The sequence below is a fragment of the Pagrus pagrus genome, assembly GCF_965226575.1.
Source record: "Pagrus pagrus genome assembly, chromosome: 9".
In the NCBI taxonomy this organism is placed as follows: domain Eukaryota; kingdom Metazoa; phylum Chordata; class Actinopteri; order Spariformes; family Sparidae; genus Pagrus; species Pagrus pagrus.
In genome coordinates this window covers 19,747,889-19,767,431 of record NC_140193.1, presented here as the reverse complement: position 1 = coordinate 19,767,431, position 19,543 = coordinate 19,747,889, and the positions used below count along the sequence as shown (strand labels likewise).

The 19,543-nt window shown below is 41.4% G+C and overlaps 1 protein-coding gene across 2 annotated transcripts; it reads left to right on the top strand.

Annotated features, from left to right (window-relative positions):
* Positions 1-184: 184 nt before the first annotated feature.
* LOC311262147 (zwei Ig domain protein zig-1) lies at positions 185-19,219 on the top strand. Of its 2 annotated transcripts, none has more exons than XM_084361377.1 (5): positions 185-589; positions 680-1,000; positions 1,103-1,190; positions 18,913-18,979; positions 19,078-19,219. In XM_084361377.1, the coding sequence occupies exons 1-5, from the start codon at positions 487-489 to the stop codon at positions 19,183-19,185; spliced, it is 687 nt and encodes a 228-aa protein (XP_084217503.1). In that variant the 5' UTR covers positions 185-486; the 3' UTR covers positions 19,186-19,219. The 2 variants fall into 2 exon arrangements, with proteins under 2 accessions (XP_084217503.1, XP_084217502.1); XM_084361376.1 differs by lacking the exons at positions 18,913-18,979; positions 19,078-19,219 and adding exons at positions 3,329-3,416; positions 3,569-4,249.
* The last annotated feature ends 324 nt before the right edge of the window (positions 19,220-19,543 follow it).

Below are 19,543 nucleotides of genomic sequence, written 5' to 3'. Positions count from 1 at the left end.
ACTGTACATGCGGTTTCCTCTGGAAGACTTTATACTACTTTTTTCACCTATGCAGCAGTACTCCCCAAGAGCTGTATACACACTTCAATGAGTAAATTGGTGGATTTACCCTTTAATTCACTGAGCAACAAGATCTTCTCATTATGCTTCAGGTACTCGATATGCACTTAATGCACAGAGAGCAGTACAGACACAAAAGTGTCTCCAGCATTACACAGAAGTGTTATTTCTGCACTTGAACAAATCTATTATGTGCATTTCATATCAGTTTAACATGAGATTACTAATTAAGTCTTATTGCAGTTTATTTTAAAAGAAGAACCAAGTTTGATCTCTGCATTTTAATTTGAATGAAGTTATTACCTACTGGATTCACAAGTGACTTGTGTTCTTTGAAATGTGGAAACAGACGCTTTAAGCAACTGAACAACACCTAAAGCCACTTCCTTTCTTCAGAGCCTCGACCACAAACGCATTTAAAACTTGATGGTAAACTTCCAGTCTGAGTCTCTCTGTCTGATGGTCACCATGTTCAGCCTGAACCGAGCAGCTCTGCTTCAACTTTTAGTTATGTACCAAGTCTTTGCAGGTACAGTGGAGATTTGTGTTTGTCTTGTATGCTTTTTCTGTATTTAATTATATTTAATATTGATTGATTGATTGTTTCCTTCCCTGTTAGGTCATTGGGACTTTGACCACTGGGATATTCTGGTGTCCAGGGGAGAATCTGTCACGTTGACCTGCAACACATCCGAGGAAAAAATCTCACAAATCAAATGGACCAAAGACAGATTTATTTATACTTATTCAAGTTCACTTAATAAGACTTTTTCCAATTTCAGCTCTCACAGACTGACAATAGACGGAAACTTCCCTGCTCAGCTGAATGTTTTTAATGCTCAACATGAAGACGCAGGACTCTATACATGTGAAGTAGTAAGTGTTAACACTGGTCTAAGGACAACAGAGTGGAATTTAACAGTGTCCGAGGCACCTGAAGGTAAGTTCAGCACAAAACAGGACTAATCATCTCTCCAGACTTAGTACATTTCAAAGCTCACACTTCATGCTACTTTATTTATTCACATCTGATTTGATGCAGTCAGTTCACCGTGGGAGTTTGTCTACATACTCACATATGTAATTGGACTTCTTCTCTGTGTCATCGCTCCAGCTGTCTGCATCTGCAGGTGAGTTTTTATTCAAATCTGTGTGAAAATTGTAGCCTGATGTCGTTCCACACTTAACACCTTGACTTCCTCCCTTCCCCACTTGCCGTCATCGTGAAACTGACATGTGAACTAGCTGCATTTTTAAACATTTCTACATTTACTAAACATATTTCACACTACTTAATATTGTTAATCCTCTTTCCAGTAACAGTTTACATTACAATACGGGAGCTTTAGATGATGTCCGTTGATGCAGCAGAGAGATTTTTTTACAGCAGACATTTTGTTTTGTAAAAGCAGGAAAACAAACATTTAAATAACATTAATGATGGGTTCACTTCATTAAGTGTCCCAGTAAGACATGTCAGAGTGAACATACACAACACCAGTGTCAGTGCTATAAATGGCTCACCTAAATGGAGAGCAGTTATCATAATGTTAGTATTTCCACCTGTGCTTCCTGCTTTGACGAGTCAAAATGTCTGCTGTGAAGGCTCTGCTGCTGCCACCATGACCAAAAACCAGAATGATTTTATTTTCCAATCTGCTCATTGTCATGTCTTTTTTTTATGACAAGAATCTTTTCTTATTGCAATGAAATGTCTTAATAATGTTCTTATTAAGTCAAGCAGACGCATCTCATTAAAGACATGTTTCCGGTTCAACATGATAACCTGGTGTGTGTTAATAAGAAATCTACATGTTGTTAAATGAGGTAAAGATCCAGTCAGTGCCTTCACATCAACCAGCTGCAGGTAGTGTTAAACAAACAGGGGACATTATGTCTGAATCATGTTGAACTTGGGTTTATTATTTAACAAATAAATATATTTAAGAGTGGCCACATGAGTCTGCACTCAAACAGGCTGCATCCCTGACTGTGACAGGCAGAGGGCGACAAACTCTGAGCGAGAAGAGATGAGAGCTGAATGTGATGGAAGGAGGACAGAGGGAGAGAGATGAGACAGACTCAGAGAGAGGAACAGAAACAGGAGGGCAAGGATGAAGCTGAATGTTGTAACATTTTTACTTGTTGGCTATTTTCTGTTGTCATGTAGCTGCACCAGTAGTACCTGTATTTTTAACAAACATTTTTTATTTGAGAACCACCACCCAACACCCTCCAAAGCACTGATGGCAAGTAACTGAGTAAATGTACTCCAGTACTGTACCTAAGTACAGGTACCTGTACTTTACTTCAGTATTTCCATCTAATGCTACTTTATACTTCTGCTCTCCTACATTTTAGAGATAAATATAGAAATATTGTACCTTTCACTTCACTGCACTCATTTGACAGCTTCAGTAATTTCACATTTCAGATCTAGATATATAAAACACAGTGCAATGTTCCTTTTTGCTTGTGGCTCCTTAGAAAACGAGCGTGTCTGTAGTCCAATAACATGAAAACAGATTCATGTATCAGAATTTTGTTTTTTCTTTCCGACCACAGTAAACATCTCACGACCCACTCACATTTCTTTTGTGGGCCTTCGGAGGGGCCTGACCTCTAGGTTGGAAAACCACTGGACAAAGCAACATAACTGTGTTAAAATAACCTGAATTAGCTCCTCTTCAACCAGCTACTACAGTAAAATGCTACATGTACACTGATGCATCAGTGTGAATGAGCTTAGAGCTGAAATGTTGAGGTGATTATTCAATTAGTCGATCACCAGAAATCAATAATCGATGAATCATTTAGGTCATTTTAAGCCAAAATGCCAAACATAATATGTTAGTTCAAACTTCTGAATTGGAAGGATTTTCTGCTTTTTCATTTCTTACGCGACAAATGTTTTATGTGAAACAAGGGTGTCACTATATGTTGAAAAGTGGTGGGGACATAAGGGCTCTTCAGCATAATGTGATTTAAGATAATGTAATGAAGAGATCGTATGAGGTCAGAGTACATAATTACAGCAGGAAAAAAGTGCATAGTGGCATCAAATGTATTTCATGTCATCTGTTAGTCAATCATTTTTAGTGCAAGCTTTTTCTTTGTCACATTTTTAGCTCATTATGCCTTTAAAATGTGACGGGGACAAGGTTGGTCATTTCAAGAAATGGTGGGGACGTCTTCCAAGTATCCCCAACGGTCTGAAACAACTTGAAAGTCCAGTGGATTCTCATTATTTACAATTTTATCTCTGCAGAAAACTCTGGACGGAGACACCAATCCAGGACTCAGTGAGGAGCAGGACCCTGAGTTATGTCCAGTTTCATGTCCAGTTGGGAGGACAGGTCAGAAGAACTTCAAGTCATTACTCAAACTATTATGTTCTCATGTCTCACAAAGCATTTTCTTAGCAGTCTCTCTTATTTTCTGCTCATCTCTTTCTTTGTTTTCTTTTCTTTCTACATTATGACTTCATTCTCGTCCCCTCTCCCCACAGGTGGCTCCTCCTCCTCCTCAGTACCAGAGTTGTGTAGTATACAGGATGAATCACCAGCAGAGGGAGGAAGAGGCTCAGTTCAGTGTTTGGTCTGACTAGAATGACATTCAGATTAAAGTTGAATAAGAAACAAGAGAGATGCTGGACAGGACACATGATGTGTGATGATGTATAGAAATAAAATGAATCCAGCCTGGAGAATGATGGCCTTGTTAAAACTAAACGAGGAGAAACAGCAGTGAGTTTTTTTATGCATCATTAATCTGGAACAAACTCCCAGAAAATGTATTTTAAATCAGGACTCAAGGCTTTTCTGTTTCAGAATCAGAATCAGAATCAGAAAGGACTTTATTGCCAGGTACGATTTCACACATACGAGGAATTTGTTGTGGTGATGCTGGTGCATGCAGTCAAATGACTGTTAAACATTAAAATATGACAATATAAACTATTAAAAAGTAGAAAATATAACAATATAAATTATTACGAAGTAGAAAATATAACAATATAGTATATACACAGACGGGTTTGCAGCAACCTTTAATTACATTAACGTTTGGCCCATTTAATCTGATTTTACACAGCAGCTGCACTTTAATATGTGATTTCACTGTTTATTCTTTCTATTTTAGCTTGTGTTTTATATTTATGACACTTGTGTATTAAATATGTTCTTATCCATGTCTGGGTTTCATTATTAATATGCTGCGTTGATTGTTTTCCCTTCTGTTGTGCACTATGAGCTCACCAAGGCAAGTTTCTAACAGTTTCTTTCTTTTTTCAAGTGAGATAAATTACATTTTAGAGATTAAAATCAAATGGACTTTTATTTTTAATGAATCCAGTGGAGGAGGAACGTGAGTGTGTGCTGCTCTGCTGTTTGCCTCAGTTATAATCTAATGCTGCCACACAAACCAGTATGAAATGAGATGTTAGAATATATACACAGTGAAGTGTCCCCGCAGTGACAGTAAATGTAAATGTAGGTGACAGATCTGGTTCTTGTAATAGTGTCAGAATATTTAAAATCAGAAGCTGTGGACTTAAAGGGTAACTCCACCAACTGGCACATTAAATTGTGTTTACAGGTCTTGGGGCACACTATCTGCTGCATTGTGGAAATAGTAGTGTGAAGCCTTTTGTGGCTACAGTGAAGGATGCGTTAGAAGCTGAACAACAACTAAAGCCACTTCCTTTCTTCAGAGCCTCGACCACAAACACATTTAAAACTTGATGGTAAAGTTTCAGTCTGAGTCACTCTGTCTGATGGTCACCATGTTCAGCCTGAACCGAGCAGCTCTGCTTCAACTTTTAGTTATGTACCAAGTCTTTGCAGGTACAGTGGAGATTTGTGTTTGTCTTGTATGCTTTTTTCTATTTTTAATTATATTTAATATTGACAGATTGATTGTTTCCTTCCCTGTTAGGTCATTGTTTCGCTGACCACTGGGATATTCTGGTGTCCAGGGGAGAATCTGTCACGTTGACTTGCAACACATCCGAGGATAAGATCACACAAATCAGCTGGACCAAAGACAGATTTAGATTTGTTTATTCAATTGTCCATAATTTGACTTTTTCTAATCTAACCTCTAACAGACTGACAATAGACCTAAAGTTACCTGCTCAGCTGAATGTTTTCAATGCTCAACATGAAGACGCAGGACTCTATACATGTGAAGTAAGTGTTAAAGCTGGTCTAAGGACGACAAAGTGGAATTTAACAGTGTCCGAGGCACCTGAAGGTAAGTAGAGCACAAAACAGGACTAATCATCTCTTCAGACTTAGTACATTTCAAAACTCACACTTCATGATACTTTATTTATTCACATCTGATTTGATGCAGGAGTCAGTTCATACATACTCACATCTGTAATTGGACTTCTTCTCTGTGTCATCTCTGCAGCTGTCTGCCTCTGCAGGTGAGTACTGCTGTAACACCTTTTAGGTGGTGACATTGTTTTATCAATTGAAAAATAATATTCAGGGAATGGAGCAGCGACACATTTTCTAGAAAGACGTCCCTGAAACTCTGCATAGCCAACAGATCTGTCAGCTTGAACTGTCAACAGTTTTCCGGGACTGTCTCGTCAGCCATCTTTTCTCCCTCGACTCTTCACCTCTCTTGTAGCTGTATTCAAAAAACAACTAGTGAAAAGACGATCTGCTCTGTAATATGTTAACTTTTCTTCAAACAAAGTTTAATTTATCTGTATTTTGTTATGTAGAAATCTTAAAATGTGTAATTTGTGTGAATCAGTTGTTTGGCTCTATTTTTGCAGCAGAACAAAAACTAGTGCAACTACGGGTCTTTGAATGTCCTTGGCCTTCACTATTAGTCTAAGTGTTTTTGTGCACAGTGCAAAGTCAGGAGGAAATGCACAAAGGGAAGTGTTCATAAATGAAGTCAGGGCCATAGCCACATATACTTGCACATTAGTTTGACCCACAAACTACGACTCAGGTAACATAGTAAATGCTTTACCTCATCAAACACGTTTCAAACAAGTTGGTACAGGGACACAAAAAAAAAGGGAAAGCTGTGGAATTCTCCAAAAACATTGCAAATGATTGCCTTCGGTATGCATTTAGGTTTTACACCACAATTTGTACATAAAATATTGGTATGATTGAACAAAAAAAAAAAGGGAAAAAAAGTCATGACTAGGACTGTGTCTGGACCTGGTTGCTTCAAATCTTATACTACACTGTGGATACATAAGCTTTGATATCTCTATAGTGTAGCTACAGTACACACAGAGAATGTATGGATGTTTGGATGTAAATGAAAAGTCATGCAAACAGAATTACTATAAAGAACTGAATGTTAATGCAATGGGCTGAACTTAAATGTGCCATATGTAAGACTTTTTAAAATGTGTATATTATAAAAAAAAGAACTAAAATTATTAACAGAATATAAAGAAACAACATTGTTGACATTATGATGTCTATGTATTCTGCTGTAGAGATATCTACTGAAGCTAGCATGCTAACCAGCTAGCCCTAGCCCTTACCATTTCAGAGCACATGTGCTGGTGGTGTAAACGATCCAGTCTCTCATTGGACTGCTAGATGCACAGCTACCTGAGTTAACTAGCTAATGGTCGCTACAGTCAGTAGCTGTTGAGTGTGATGTCACAAAGTCATAGAATTAAAGGCGGGACTGCTGATGAGATGTTTCAGTAGCAGTGTTTTCTGTAGGAGAGAGGAGCTTCTGTTGGTGTGGACTTTGGGCTTTTAAAATGTCAAGATCTTTTACATGTACAACAACCTATATAACACACTGTAGCTAATAAATAATATAAATAATAGAATAAATGAAAAAGCATAATAGGTCTCCTTTAAAAGCAGCTCTGGTAATTGTTACACTAACAGGATTTGGTGCAGGGATCCTTTCTGTAATGGCTCTTTAAAGGTCCCATATTATACTGTTTTTCATCAATTCCACTCAGCTGTCAGAGGTCCAACAACACTGTATTCGAAATGTATTGCCCCAAACCCATCAGTGGTCCTGAATATCAGCTGTCTGAAAGTTGCTCTACTGAGCTCTGCTGAGAGCAGCTGTTTCTGTGCCTGCAGCTTTTATGCTAATGAGCTCCGTCCTAACACACGGCCCTCTCAGGGAGAGGATGCCATTCACGCTAGCGGTAGCATGTGCTAATGTTTACAGTTGATGTATCACTATGGCTCGCCTAGATGCTGTCGTTCAACCACACCAGTTTGACCCAGAATCGGACCCAGAAGGAGAGGCTCCTGAAGAAATACAGACTCTGCGGCTGCAGCAGGACTCCCCAACACAGCCACCCGGCTCTCATCCCCCACTGACCTGCAACAGGTAACATCTAAAACAGCTAGCGAAAGCTGTGTTTGTCTCCAAACTCTTGGACATTACGCCAAGTTCGAACTTATGAACTCCGGGAGTCGGAACTTGCAGAGTTCAGTTGGAAGAACGAACTCCCGGGGGACGGGAGGATGGTCCGCTCCGCTCCTCGACCATTGCTATCATGAAATGCATTCTGGGATACATAACTTCAAAGTCCACACAAGTCTCCACCATGGTCTCCACCGATGCATCCTCGATGAAATGGTCGGGGCAAGAACACATCCGGGGTATTCGACCGTACTTGGCCAGATGCGAACTTCGAATTGGAACAGTACTTGGTCCGGCGTTGATGACGTTTCTCAAGTCCACAAGAACAGAAGTACAGAGAAGAACACATATTGAGAAACGGCTGTCTCCAGTCTGCATGTTTCCAGACTTTTCACTGTGACAACCAAGCTCCCTCGTAATATTATTAACATTAAACTTGCTTCAAACGCTGTTGCAGAGTGGACCAAAGTGGAGCTAACTAGTTAGCCAGTTTCAAGCTGACTTCACCATATTCGTAGGCAACTGTAAATACTATCAAAACGTGGCGACACTCACCTGTGGCTCGGTGCAGTTGCTGGGTCCTGTATGGTTGAGACTGATCCTTTTACGAGGGTCAGAGTCGAGGCAAAGCCAGCTTTGTACTGACCCTCCTTACTGAAGCAGTCCAATGTGAAGTGGTTAGCACACACAAACAGACTCACAAGAACTGTAGCCGGCACGTTGTCGTTAAAAATGAAACGCAACCACTGTCTCTTCTGTAGCTGGGACAGAGTATAGGCACTTATGTTGATTTTTACAAACAAAAACAGAGCACTTCTGGTTGCGCTTCGACATGGTGCTTTCGATAGCATAATGGCGGATCTCCGAGACAGTAGCGCTGTACCTGGTGGGTGGACACTGTGGGTGGGATTATTCAAATTTCGGCCGGTCGTCGACATCGACGACCGGCTGAAATTATAATTTGACTCGCTCATCTTAAAACTGCAGGCAAGACACCGTCAGAAATCTGTATCTCACTCAAAAAAGCACGGATGGTGTTTTTTCAAAGTTTGTATGCGTGTGGCAGCACCATAGACCCAAAATAACACCCCAAATCCCAGAAAAAGTGAGTTTTTCATAATATGGGACCTTTAAGATTACAGCAGATAGTGATATAACATCACTTATAAAATGCAGTCACTGCACATAATAATACTGAATGGTTTGCTTAATTTGCATTGCAGTTGGTTTTTGTGCACAATTTTATTTTGGAGTATGAGTCACAGTTACACCAGCCACAGTGGCTTGTTTGTGTTTTGTATGTAGCCCCCATAAATTTAACATAATAGTATATTTGAAGTGTTGTGATTTTGTATGTAGTAGCGTATGAACCTCCACAAGGTGGCGCATAGTGCTCACCGATGGGTCTGAAAATCAGCGTAGAAATGAGGAAGAAGGAGGAAGTGAAAAAAACAAACAAGATGAGCGCAAGTGCGAGTGCAGCTTTTTGTGAACAGCGTGGAGCGAAGGTTCATATACTGATTAAGTTTGAAGTTATTGTTGTTCGAGAAGAGGTCAAAGTTGTCCGGGTTGATGTTGTGTCGCCAGAAGATTAAGGAGGACAACGAACTAATGTGTTTTGATGACTATTCTCCGGTGAGTGTGTTACGTTTTCAGTGCTAGCTTAACTTTGTTAGCTTGAGCTCAATTCACGAACGTGAGTGATGGAAAAAAACCAATCGGAGGAATGTGAGGTGTTTGGAAAAAATGCTTATCACCGTTGATTTAATGATGTATGAGATACTGCTAGTAGGAACAATAGCCTTTTAAGTTTAATTTTCTTAAAAGCGTGGTTATTTGTGTTGTGACTGTGTGAATAAGTAAAGATGAAAGATATCAAAACGAGCTGCTAAGATCTACTAATGCTGCATAGTTTAAAGAATCAATATGGACTTTAACTAAGGTTAAACTGTACACTATGCAGGTTGGTTTTTTTTATGGTTGACTTCTGAGAGGAGACGACGGCGACTCGCAGTGGTTTCAGCGGGTGAGCGGCAGTCCGGTCGCTACTACAGCTTCAAGTGGAGCCACTCCGTGGATCAGGATACTACAGCTTCAGCTGGATTCCAGATAAGATTTGACAAAACAAAAGAAAAAGGGGCCCCTACATAACTGAACTGAGACTGAACTAACTACAAAGGAGACAAAGTGAAACTTTTGACTGGACTAAACTGAACTTGAAGAAGCAATTTTCTTTTATGAGGAAGATCCCACTTTACAGTGGAGGTGATTTTATTTAAGTTAGGTATCTTAAGTGCCCGGGTACAGCAATTTACATTTGGACAATTGAGGTATTTTGTTTATTTTTTTATTGTGATCTTGGAGAGCTCTGGGTAAACAGAGGTACATTTTATTTCACTTGAACCTGGTTCCCTATTTTATTTTTCCATTTTTGTCAAAGCATAACATAGAGGTGAATAAGCACTTATTGAGTGAAGTGTTTCTATTTTTTATGGTGAATAAATGCATCCGGATATTGTCTAAATATTGCACTTGTGTTTTGCTTATTAATCCTCCAACTAGAACTTAGATTTTAGATATTGATGTCATACTATTCCTCAGACTAACCTCTCTCACTGTAAGTGTTACATCAATTTTGTGGCGAGCTAGCCAAGAGGATTTTAAGTAAAACTCAAGCTAAATTAGCAAATTGTTGTTTTGAAGGGTGCATCAGGAATAACTATGGCCACTATTGCCGATATTGAATGGGATTTTGAAGTAAAGAGGTCAGTTCTTGCCTTAGGCATTAATGATGATGATTCAAATGATGAAATCACTGAAGTTCTAGAACCACATGGGAGGGTGACTAAAATAGTTCGTGTGAACCCAGAGCAGGTCGTAATAGAGTTCGAGTCTGAAGAAGTGGTAGCATACCTCTCGACCAGATTTCCTTTTGAGATAGCCACTGTCAAAGACCCTGCTTTAAAGTGGTGTTTAGACAGTATTGATAAACTCATGGCTTCAGCCAGTCAGTCCCCTCCCACAGCTAAAGCAGAACTCAGTGTACCGACTCCAGATGGATCAGATTTTAGTGGGACAGATGGTTCAGATTCTGAGAAGGGTGGGTCAGATGGTAGTGCAGGATCCTTTGCGTCATTTCCCCCGAAGGAAAAATCCCAGGCCCCCCCTGCTCCAACCAGTTCCACATCCAAATCACTTGACAAGGCCACAAAACCCAAAAAACGGGCTGTGGAAGTTGCTCCAGCAGTATTGGGCAATGATGCACTCAACCCCCAAGATGTGCAACGCATAATAGTGGAGCATGTTATCAAGAGTGAAGCTTCTGCTTCAAGCTTCTCCCCCAAGCGACTGCGGTCCTTCTCAGGTAGAATGCCCAAGCCACCTGGTGAAGTAGACTTTGAGACTTGGTGTTTACATGTTGAACTCATGTTCCAGGATGGCCTGTCCACTGACATGCAGAGAAGGATGATACTGGAGAGTTTGCTTTCACCGGCTTCAGACATTGTCAGACAACTTGGGCCCAGTTCATCCCCACGAGACTATGTGAGACTTCTTCAGTCAGCATATGGACTTGTTGATGATGGTGAGGAAATTTTTGCCAAGTTTCTCAATACTCACCAGGATTCAGGTGAAAAGGCCTCAGAATATCTTCAGAGGTTACAAGCGATTCTCAGCACTGCAGTAAGAAGAGGAGGTGTGAGCGAAGCTAATGCAAACCGACAGCTATTCAAACAGTTCACTCGTGGTTGCTGGGATCAAACCTTGCTTCTGACCCTTCAACAAAAGATAAAAACTGACTTACCACCAGATTTCTCTGAACTCCTCCTCCAGCTGAGAACAGAAGAGGAAAGGAGAGCAGTAAAGATGGATAGGATGCAACGCCATTTTGGGAGCTCAAAAGTGAAACCCACCATGCACTTTCAGTATGTTGCAGAAGCTGCTCTCAAAGATGAGCTTAATACAGACATTCTACAGAAGTACATAACGGAAACAGAGAGTCTAAGAAAGCAAGTATCAGAGCTACAGATACAGCTGACAGAAAAGAGAGCTCAGAGGAGGAAAAAACATGAACAAAAGACTACTACAGTCCCTGAGCCACCAACAGCAACAGCTGACGTCCAAGTCCACCAGCAAACCTCAAGACCACAACCAAAACCTTGGTTTTGTTTCAAATGTGGAGAAAATGGCCACATTGCCAGGCAATGTGAAAACGCTCCCAACAAAGACCTGGTTGACAAGAAGTATAAAGAATTGAAAGCTAAACAGCAGGAGTGGAGATCCGAGCATGGTCAAGCTTTAAACTGGACCGGGTTTCAGTAGGGGGACAGACTGAGGCCCAGCCAGAACAAAGTCCCATCCCAGCACAAAGTTCTATGCACAATCAGAGATATGAAGAAGTTAACAATATGAGTCAGTCTCTACCAGGGCTGTCAGATGAAGCTCTTTTGACAGCATTGGTGGGATCAAAGCGCATTGCCACATTGACTGTAGATGGAGTTTCATGCACTTGTCTCCTCGACTCAGGCTCCCAGGTGACAACAGTGTCAGAGTCTTTTCACAGGCTCCATCTGCCTTCACGGTCAATCCAACCATTGCGGAAAATCCTGGATATAGAAGGTGCAGCTGGCCAGGCAGTGCCTTATTTAGGTTACATAGAGTTGGGCATCTTCTTCCCACAAGAAATTACTGGGAAACCTGAAGAGATGTCCACTTTAGCTCTCGTTGTACCTGATTGTAGAACAAACAAAGATGTTCCAGTGCTGGTCGGAACAAATGTTTTGGATGTGCTTTATGAAATCCATACAGCTTATGAAGAGACCAATGTCAACAGTAACCATGTTCAGTGTACCACCACTCCTCTGATACAAACAATGTACAACAGACAAAAGGTTAAGCAAAACAATGAGAAAATTGGAAAAGTGAAACTGCTGAGCAAGAAGTGTGTGGCAGTATCACCTGGTGAAAAGGTTGCCTTGACAGGTTATGCTAGAAATGTCTGTATTTCCCAAGGCACATCTGTGCTGGTTGAGCCTGCAGCGGCAGCCTTACCTGGTGGTCTGATGTTCTGCAGTTATGTCATGACAGCTCCTGCAAAGTCTTCTTTTAAAGTTCCCATTCTGGTGAAAAATGAAAGTGCTCATGTCATTAGAGTGCCTGCCAGTCAAGCTATAGCTGATCTTTGCTTACCTTTGTCAGTTTCCCCATTACCATCTGCTGCAGGTCAAGACAGCAGCAAAGGAAAGGCTCCTCCAACCGCCACTGCAACTGCTTCGTGCAACAACATCAGCACACCTGAGCCAGCCAGTACTCTGAAGTTCGACTTCACAGATTCTCCTCTCTCTGAAGAATGGAGAAAGAGAGTCACTGAGAGGCTAAACTCAATGTCAGATGTTTTTGCCACATACGATCTGGATTATGGGCACACCACAGCTGCGAAGCATCGCATACGACTCTCAGATCCCACCCCCTTCAAACAACGGCCTCGACCTGTCCATCCATCAGACTATGAGGCAGTCAGACTGCATCTGAGAGAACTTTGTGATGCTAACATAATCCGTGAGTCTGAAAGCCCATTTGCATCTCCTATTGTGATCGTTAAAAAGAAAAATGGCGCAATCAGATTATGTATTGATTATTGCAAATTAAACAATCAGACAATCAAAGACGCCTATGCCTTACCAAACATTGAAGAAGCCTTTTCAGCCCTCACGGGATCGAAGTGGTTCTCGGTCATGGATTTAAAATCCGGATACTATCAGGTGGAAGTTGAGGAAGAAGATAAGCATAAGACAGCATTTGTAACACCAATGGGGTTTTGGGAATTTAATCGCATGCCCCAAGGGGTGACCAATGCCCCCAGCACGTTTCAACGTGTGATGGAGAAATGTATGGGCAGTTTGAACCTCAAAGAAGTTTTAGTCTTCTTAGACGACCTGATCGTTTTTTCTGCCACTCTCGAAGAGCATGAAGAACGCTTGATGCGTGTTCTCAGCAAATTGAAAGAATTTGGACTTAAACTCTCCCCTGAGAAGTGCAGTTTTTTCAAGACATCAGTCAAATATCTGGGGCACGTGGTGTCAGAGAGAGGGGTTGAGACGGACCCAGGAAAAATTGCAGCTCTCACAACCTGGCCGAAACCAGAAAACATAAAAGAACTAAAGTCATTTTTGGGGTTCGCAGGGTATTATAGGAGGTTTATTAGAGATTACTCTAAAACAGCAAGGCCCCTAAACGACCTGACAGTAGGCTATTTACCTTCTAAAAAGTCTGGTAAGGGAAATCTAAAAAACACCCCTATGATTGACCCTAAGAAACCATTTGCTGATAAATGGACCACGAAATGTGATGAGGCTTTTGACACACTCATTCGTAAGCTCACAACTGCACCTGTCCTGGGTTTTGCAGACGCTAAAAAACCTTACGTTCTGCATACAGATGCAAGTTTGCATGGTTTAGGTGCAGCTCTTTATCAAGAACAGGGTGGGCAGTTACGAGTGATAGCTTTTGCAAGCAGGGGTCTGTCCAACTGTGAAAAACGCTACCCTACCCATAAACTTGAGTTCCTCGCCCTCAAGTGGGCGATTACTGACAAGTTCTTTGACTATCTGTATGGGGCACAGTTTACAGTTGTTACCGATAACAATCCCTTAACATATGTCTTGACTACTGCTAGGCTGGATGCTGCAGGGCATCGGTGGTTGGCCGCTCTTTCAACCTTTGATTTCCATGTGCAGTACAGAGCTGGAAAGAAAAATCAGGATGCGGATGGCCTTTCAAGGCGGCCACATCCTCAGGATGAGACAGATCTCACATCTGTGGATGAGAACAACCGCATAGAGCAGTTCATATCCAGAATTGTCCTGGAGAAAGAAGAACCGGAAGTCTCTGCAGAGGTTGTAAAGGCTATCTGTCAGAAACATCTCAACGCTGACACCCCAGACATACAACCTGATTTCTCCTTTGTGCCAGTTTCTGTTGAGTGCCTTGCTATGGATGTAGGCGCCATTCCACCTGAGTACAGCCATACTGATCTTTTTCCAGGGTCATGTACCCTGCCTCGCATGTCCCATCAAGATTGGGCTCTTGAACAAAAGAAGGACACAGCCATTAGCAGAGTAATTTCTATTCTAAAAGGGGGTAGGCGTCCTTCATACAGAGTAAGACAACGTGAGGATAGAGAGGTTCAGCTCATGTTACGCCTCTGGGATCAGTTAGTCTTAAGAGATGATGTACTCTACAGAAAACGGAAAGTAAATGGAGTGACCTCCTATCAGCTCATTCTACCTCAAAGTTACAGGCAGGTAGCTTTAGAGGGCCTACACGATGCCACTGGGCATATGGGTGTTGATCGCACTATGGATTTAGTGCGCACCCGCTTCTACTGGCCACGTATGCAGGCTGATGTAAACAACAAAGTTAAAAAATGTGAGCAGTGTGTAAGACAAAAGGCCAGAGCTGAACGTAGTGCTCCCCTAGTGAATATCCAGACAAGCAGACCCCTTGAGTTAGTTTGTATGGATTACTTGTCATTAGAGCCGGATGGGAGAGGAACCAAAAACATACTTGTTATCACCGACCATTTCACGAAGTATGCTGTAGCGGTCCCAACACCTGATCAGAAGGCAAAAACAGTCGCAAAGGCATTGTGGAATCATTTCTTTATTCATTATGGATTCCCTGAACGGTTACATAGTGACCAGGGCCGGGATTTTGAGTCCACACTCATAAAAGAGCTCTGTAGTCTGCTTGGAATAAAGAAAACTCGCACAACGCCGTATCATCCACGCGGTAATCCCGTGGAGAGATTTAACAGAACGCTCCTTGCCATGTTGGGTACTCTGCAGGAAGAGGACAAGGTGAAATGGAGAGACTTTGTGCAACCATTAGTGCATGAGTATAACTGCACTAAGCATGACACAACAGGATACTCACCGTACCAACTGATGTTTGGGAGACAACCCAACTTACCTATTGACGTTGCTTTTGGACTCTGTGCTGAGGGAAAGAGAAAGGAGTCCCATGTCCAGTATGTCAAAAACCTCAGAGAAAGCCTCCAAGAGAGCTATCAAATAGCAGCTGATCACAGTGCAAAGAGTGCTCTCCACAACAAACAGCGGTTCGATCAAAGAGTCAGAGAGTCTAAGTTGGAAGCTGGAGATCGTGTCCTGGCAAGAAATGTGGGAATCCGTGGGAAGCACAAATTAGCCAACAGATGGAGTCAGACTGTTTACAAAGTCATGAAACAAGTGAGGGACTTACCTGTATATGTCATAGCACCATGTGACTCAGATGGCCCAGAGAGAGTGTTGCATAGAGATTTGTTGCTGCCTTGTGGGTTCTTGCCTCCCACAGCTGTAGAGTCACAGCCAGAACCCAAAAGACCAGCAAGGAAGGCTGGGGTTTCTCGTTTCAACAGTGTAGCAGACAACAGTACTTCTGGCGATGAAGAGTGTGAGAAGAATCAGTTTGAAAGTGAAAGTGAAAATGATGTCTTTGACTATTATTACCCTCACTATACACCTGCAGTTGACAGGAGCGCAACAGAAGAGGAGGGTGGAGAGTTGGATGATCTCCTGCAGTCCGATGAGGCAACTGCATCCACAGATCAGGGAGATAAAGCTATAGAAAATAGCCCTGTTGGAGGGAACATCCCAGTTGCGGCTGATAACCTTTCTTCACCCGAGTCAACTCCAGAGAATGGTGGTGAGGAAGCACTGGAGGAGTCAACTCTTAATCCAGAAGCCATGCCTTTCGAGCCACAAGGACTTGAGGAGATACCTGGCAGCATAGTAGCTGAGCCAGTGGCTGAGGCAGTGGAAACTCAGGAGCCCCAAGAATCGGGGAAAGTAGGAGAAGAGAGGAGTTCTCCAGCTTCTGATGAGGATGACAAAGAGGAAGCAGATCATGCAGAGATTGTGGAAAGGAGGTCCACAAGAGAAAGAACCCGTCCTAAGAGACTGACATATCCATCATTAGGCAGTCCCTTAGTTGAAGTTATGCAGTCTTTGTTAAGGGGATTAGATAAAGCATTTACTGAAGCTCTTACAGTCGATTCTATGCCAAGCATTTGTCAGTTACGGCCTAATGTGTCAGAGACAGTGTAAGAATGTTGAACATGCAGGGACGCATGTAAGGTCAGGAGGGGAGGATGTAGCCCCCATAAATTTAACATAATAGTATATTTGAAGTGTTGTGATTTTGTATGTAGTAGCGTATGAACCTCCACAAGGTGGCGCATAGTGCTCACCGATGGGTCTGAAAATCAGCGTAGAAATGAGGAAGAAGGAGGAAGTGAAAAAAACAAACAAGATGAGCGCAAGTGCGAGTGCAGCTTTTTGTGAACAGCGTGGAGCGAAGGTTCATATACTGATTAAGTTTGAAGTTATTGTTGTTCGAGAAGAGGTCAAAGTTGTCCGGGTTGATGTTGTGTCGCCAGAAGATTAAGGAGGACAACGAACTAATGTGTTTTGATGACTATTCTCCGGTGAGTGTGTTACGTTTTCAGTGCTAGCTTAACTTTGTTAGCTTGAGCTCAATTCACGAACGTGAGTGATGGAAAAAAACCAATCGGAGGAATGTGAGGTGTTTGGAAAAAATGCTTATCACCGTTGATTTAATGATGTATGAGATACTGCTAGTAGGAACAATAGCCTTTTAAGTTTAATTTTCTTAAAAGCGTGGTTATTTGTGTTGTGACTGTGTGAATAAGTAAAGATGAAAGATATCAAAACGAGCTGCTAAGATCTACTAATGCTGCACAGTTTAAAGAATCAATATGGACTTTAACTAAGGTTAAACTGTACACTATGCAGGTTGGTTTTTTTTTATGGTTGACTTCTGAGAGGAGACGACGGCGACTCGCAGTGGTTTCAGCGGGTGAGCGGCAGTCCGGTCGCTACTACAGCTTCAAGTGGAGCCACTCCGTGGATCAGGATACTACAGCTTCAGCTGGATTCCAGATAAGATTTGACAAAACAAAAGAAAAAGGGGCCCCTACATAACTGAACTGAGACTGAACTAACTACAAAGGAGACAAAGTGAAACTTTTGACTGGACTAAACTGAACTTGAAGAAGCAATTTTCTTTTATGAGGAAGATCCCACTTTACAGTGGAGGTGATTTTATTTAAGTTAGGTATCTTAAGTGCCCGGGTACAGCAATTTACATTTGGACAATTGAGGTATTTTGTTTATTTTTTTATTGTGATCTTGGAGAGCTCTGGGTAAACAGAGGTACATTTTATTTCACTTGAACCTGGTTCCCTATTTTATTTTTCCATTTTTGTCAAAGCATAACATAGAGGTGAATAAGCACTTATTGAGTGAAGTGTTTCTATTTTTTATGGTGAATAAATGCATCCGGATATTGTCTAAATATTGCACTTGTGTTTTGCTTATTAATCCTCCAACTAGAACTTAGATTTTAGATATTGATGTCATACTATTCCTCAGACTAACCTCTCTCACTGTAAGTGTTACATGTACAATCTAATAATCTCACACTGTATTATTGCATTATTCTATAAATTCTGTTACTTGAGACGCTTTAATTTTAACATTTGGTTGATAAGACTTTTACATTAGTGGTTTTAATGCAGGGCTTTTTTTGCAATTTTACGTGTGACAGGAAAACTTGCCCAGCCTCTCAGTGCACCTCTGCAAACACAACAGAAAGCAAAACAAAACACCAAACACAAAAATCCACCACAGAACTTTGAGATCGTGACACTTTTACTTGCAATGAAGTATTTTAATATTGTGGTATTGGTACTTGTATTTAAAGATACTGTACCTAAAGGCACGTTTAAATGGTGATGAAACAGTCTCAGTTTAATGCTGATGCTTCTATAAAACATCAATAGGCAAACAAGTCCGTCAGCGAGACTGGCTTATTCTGTATAATTATTATTTTAATAGAGTTGTGTAGTCTGTTGTCCTAAAAACTTATTCGTACTGAACAAAACATTTAAGTATCATTAACTTGTTTGTGCGACAGAGCTCATTTTCTGCAGTGATCAAAAATCCGATTCTAAAGTCCTGAAGGCTTTTTGTCTAGAGAACCGGGGCGATGGAAACCTTCGGTTGAGCCTACAAAAATACATCATCCTTACACCACTCTATGCCTGTCTCCTGGTCGGATTCTGATCTTTTGGGTTACATAAGTCGTAAAATTGAAACCTTTTTATGGCAGAGTGCTGAGGACAGATTGAGGAGTCTGACAGTCTCGCTTTGTGTCACCATTGCCATCTTTTGTCCACAGAAGACAGAATGAACAAAAAATGAAAGTTCCTTGTCCAAACTTTAAGTAAAAGGATCTGAATACTCCTCCGATAACTATTGAGAATAAACTGTAGGATCTCATACGGTGCATCTTCTGCAGTTTATTGGGTGCGATATGTGATCTCTTTTACTATAAAGCACCTGAGACACCTGGAAAGTACTATGAAGCGTTCACACCTTTTCTCTGCAGGAAACTCAGGACACGAAACCAGAACAGTTCGGTCCAGGACCAGTCTGATCCCGAGTCAGCAGAAGAGGTCAGAGGAAGTTGGTTTTCTTTGACACTCACATCCATCATTTCTTCTTCTTTCTCAGAGAATGGGTTGAACATTATTTTCACTTCCTGCTTCTGTAGGTGGTGCGCCGTCCACCGCAGGCTGGCCCAGACAGAAGGACACATAACAAGCATAGGAGTCAGTACGTCGAGAGGCTCAACTCCATCTATGGACAACTGGCTCACTGATGTCTTCAGCGGAACTAAAAATAATGCATTAAAACCGGTGCCTTTACTTTAGAGGGCTTTTTTTTTTAGCTTATCTTTTCTATTTATGACACTTGTGTATTTAATATGTTCTTATCTATGTCTTGGTTTCATTGTTAATATGCTGTGTTGATTGTTTTAACACCTGTTGTGCACTATGAGCTCACCAAGGCAAGTTTCCAACAGTGTTTGTTGAGATGACAATAAAGGACACTCAACTCAACAGGCTTCAATCAGGTCTCTGTGAGGGAATGACATGTGGTCTTTTTTCAAGTGAGATAAATTACATTTTAGAGATTAAGGTCAAATGGACTTTTATTTTTAATTAATCCAGTGGAGG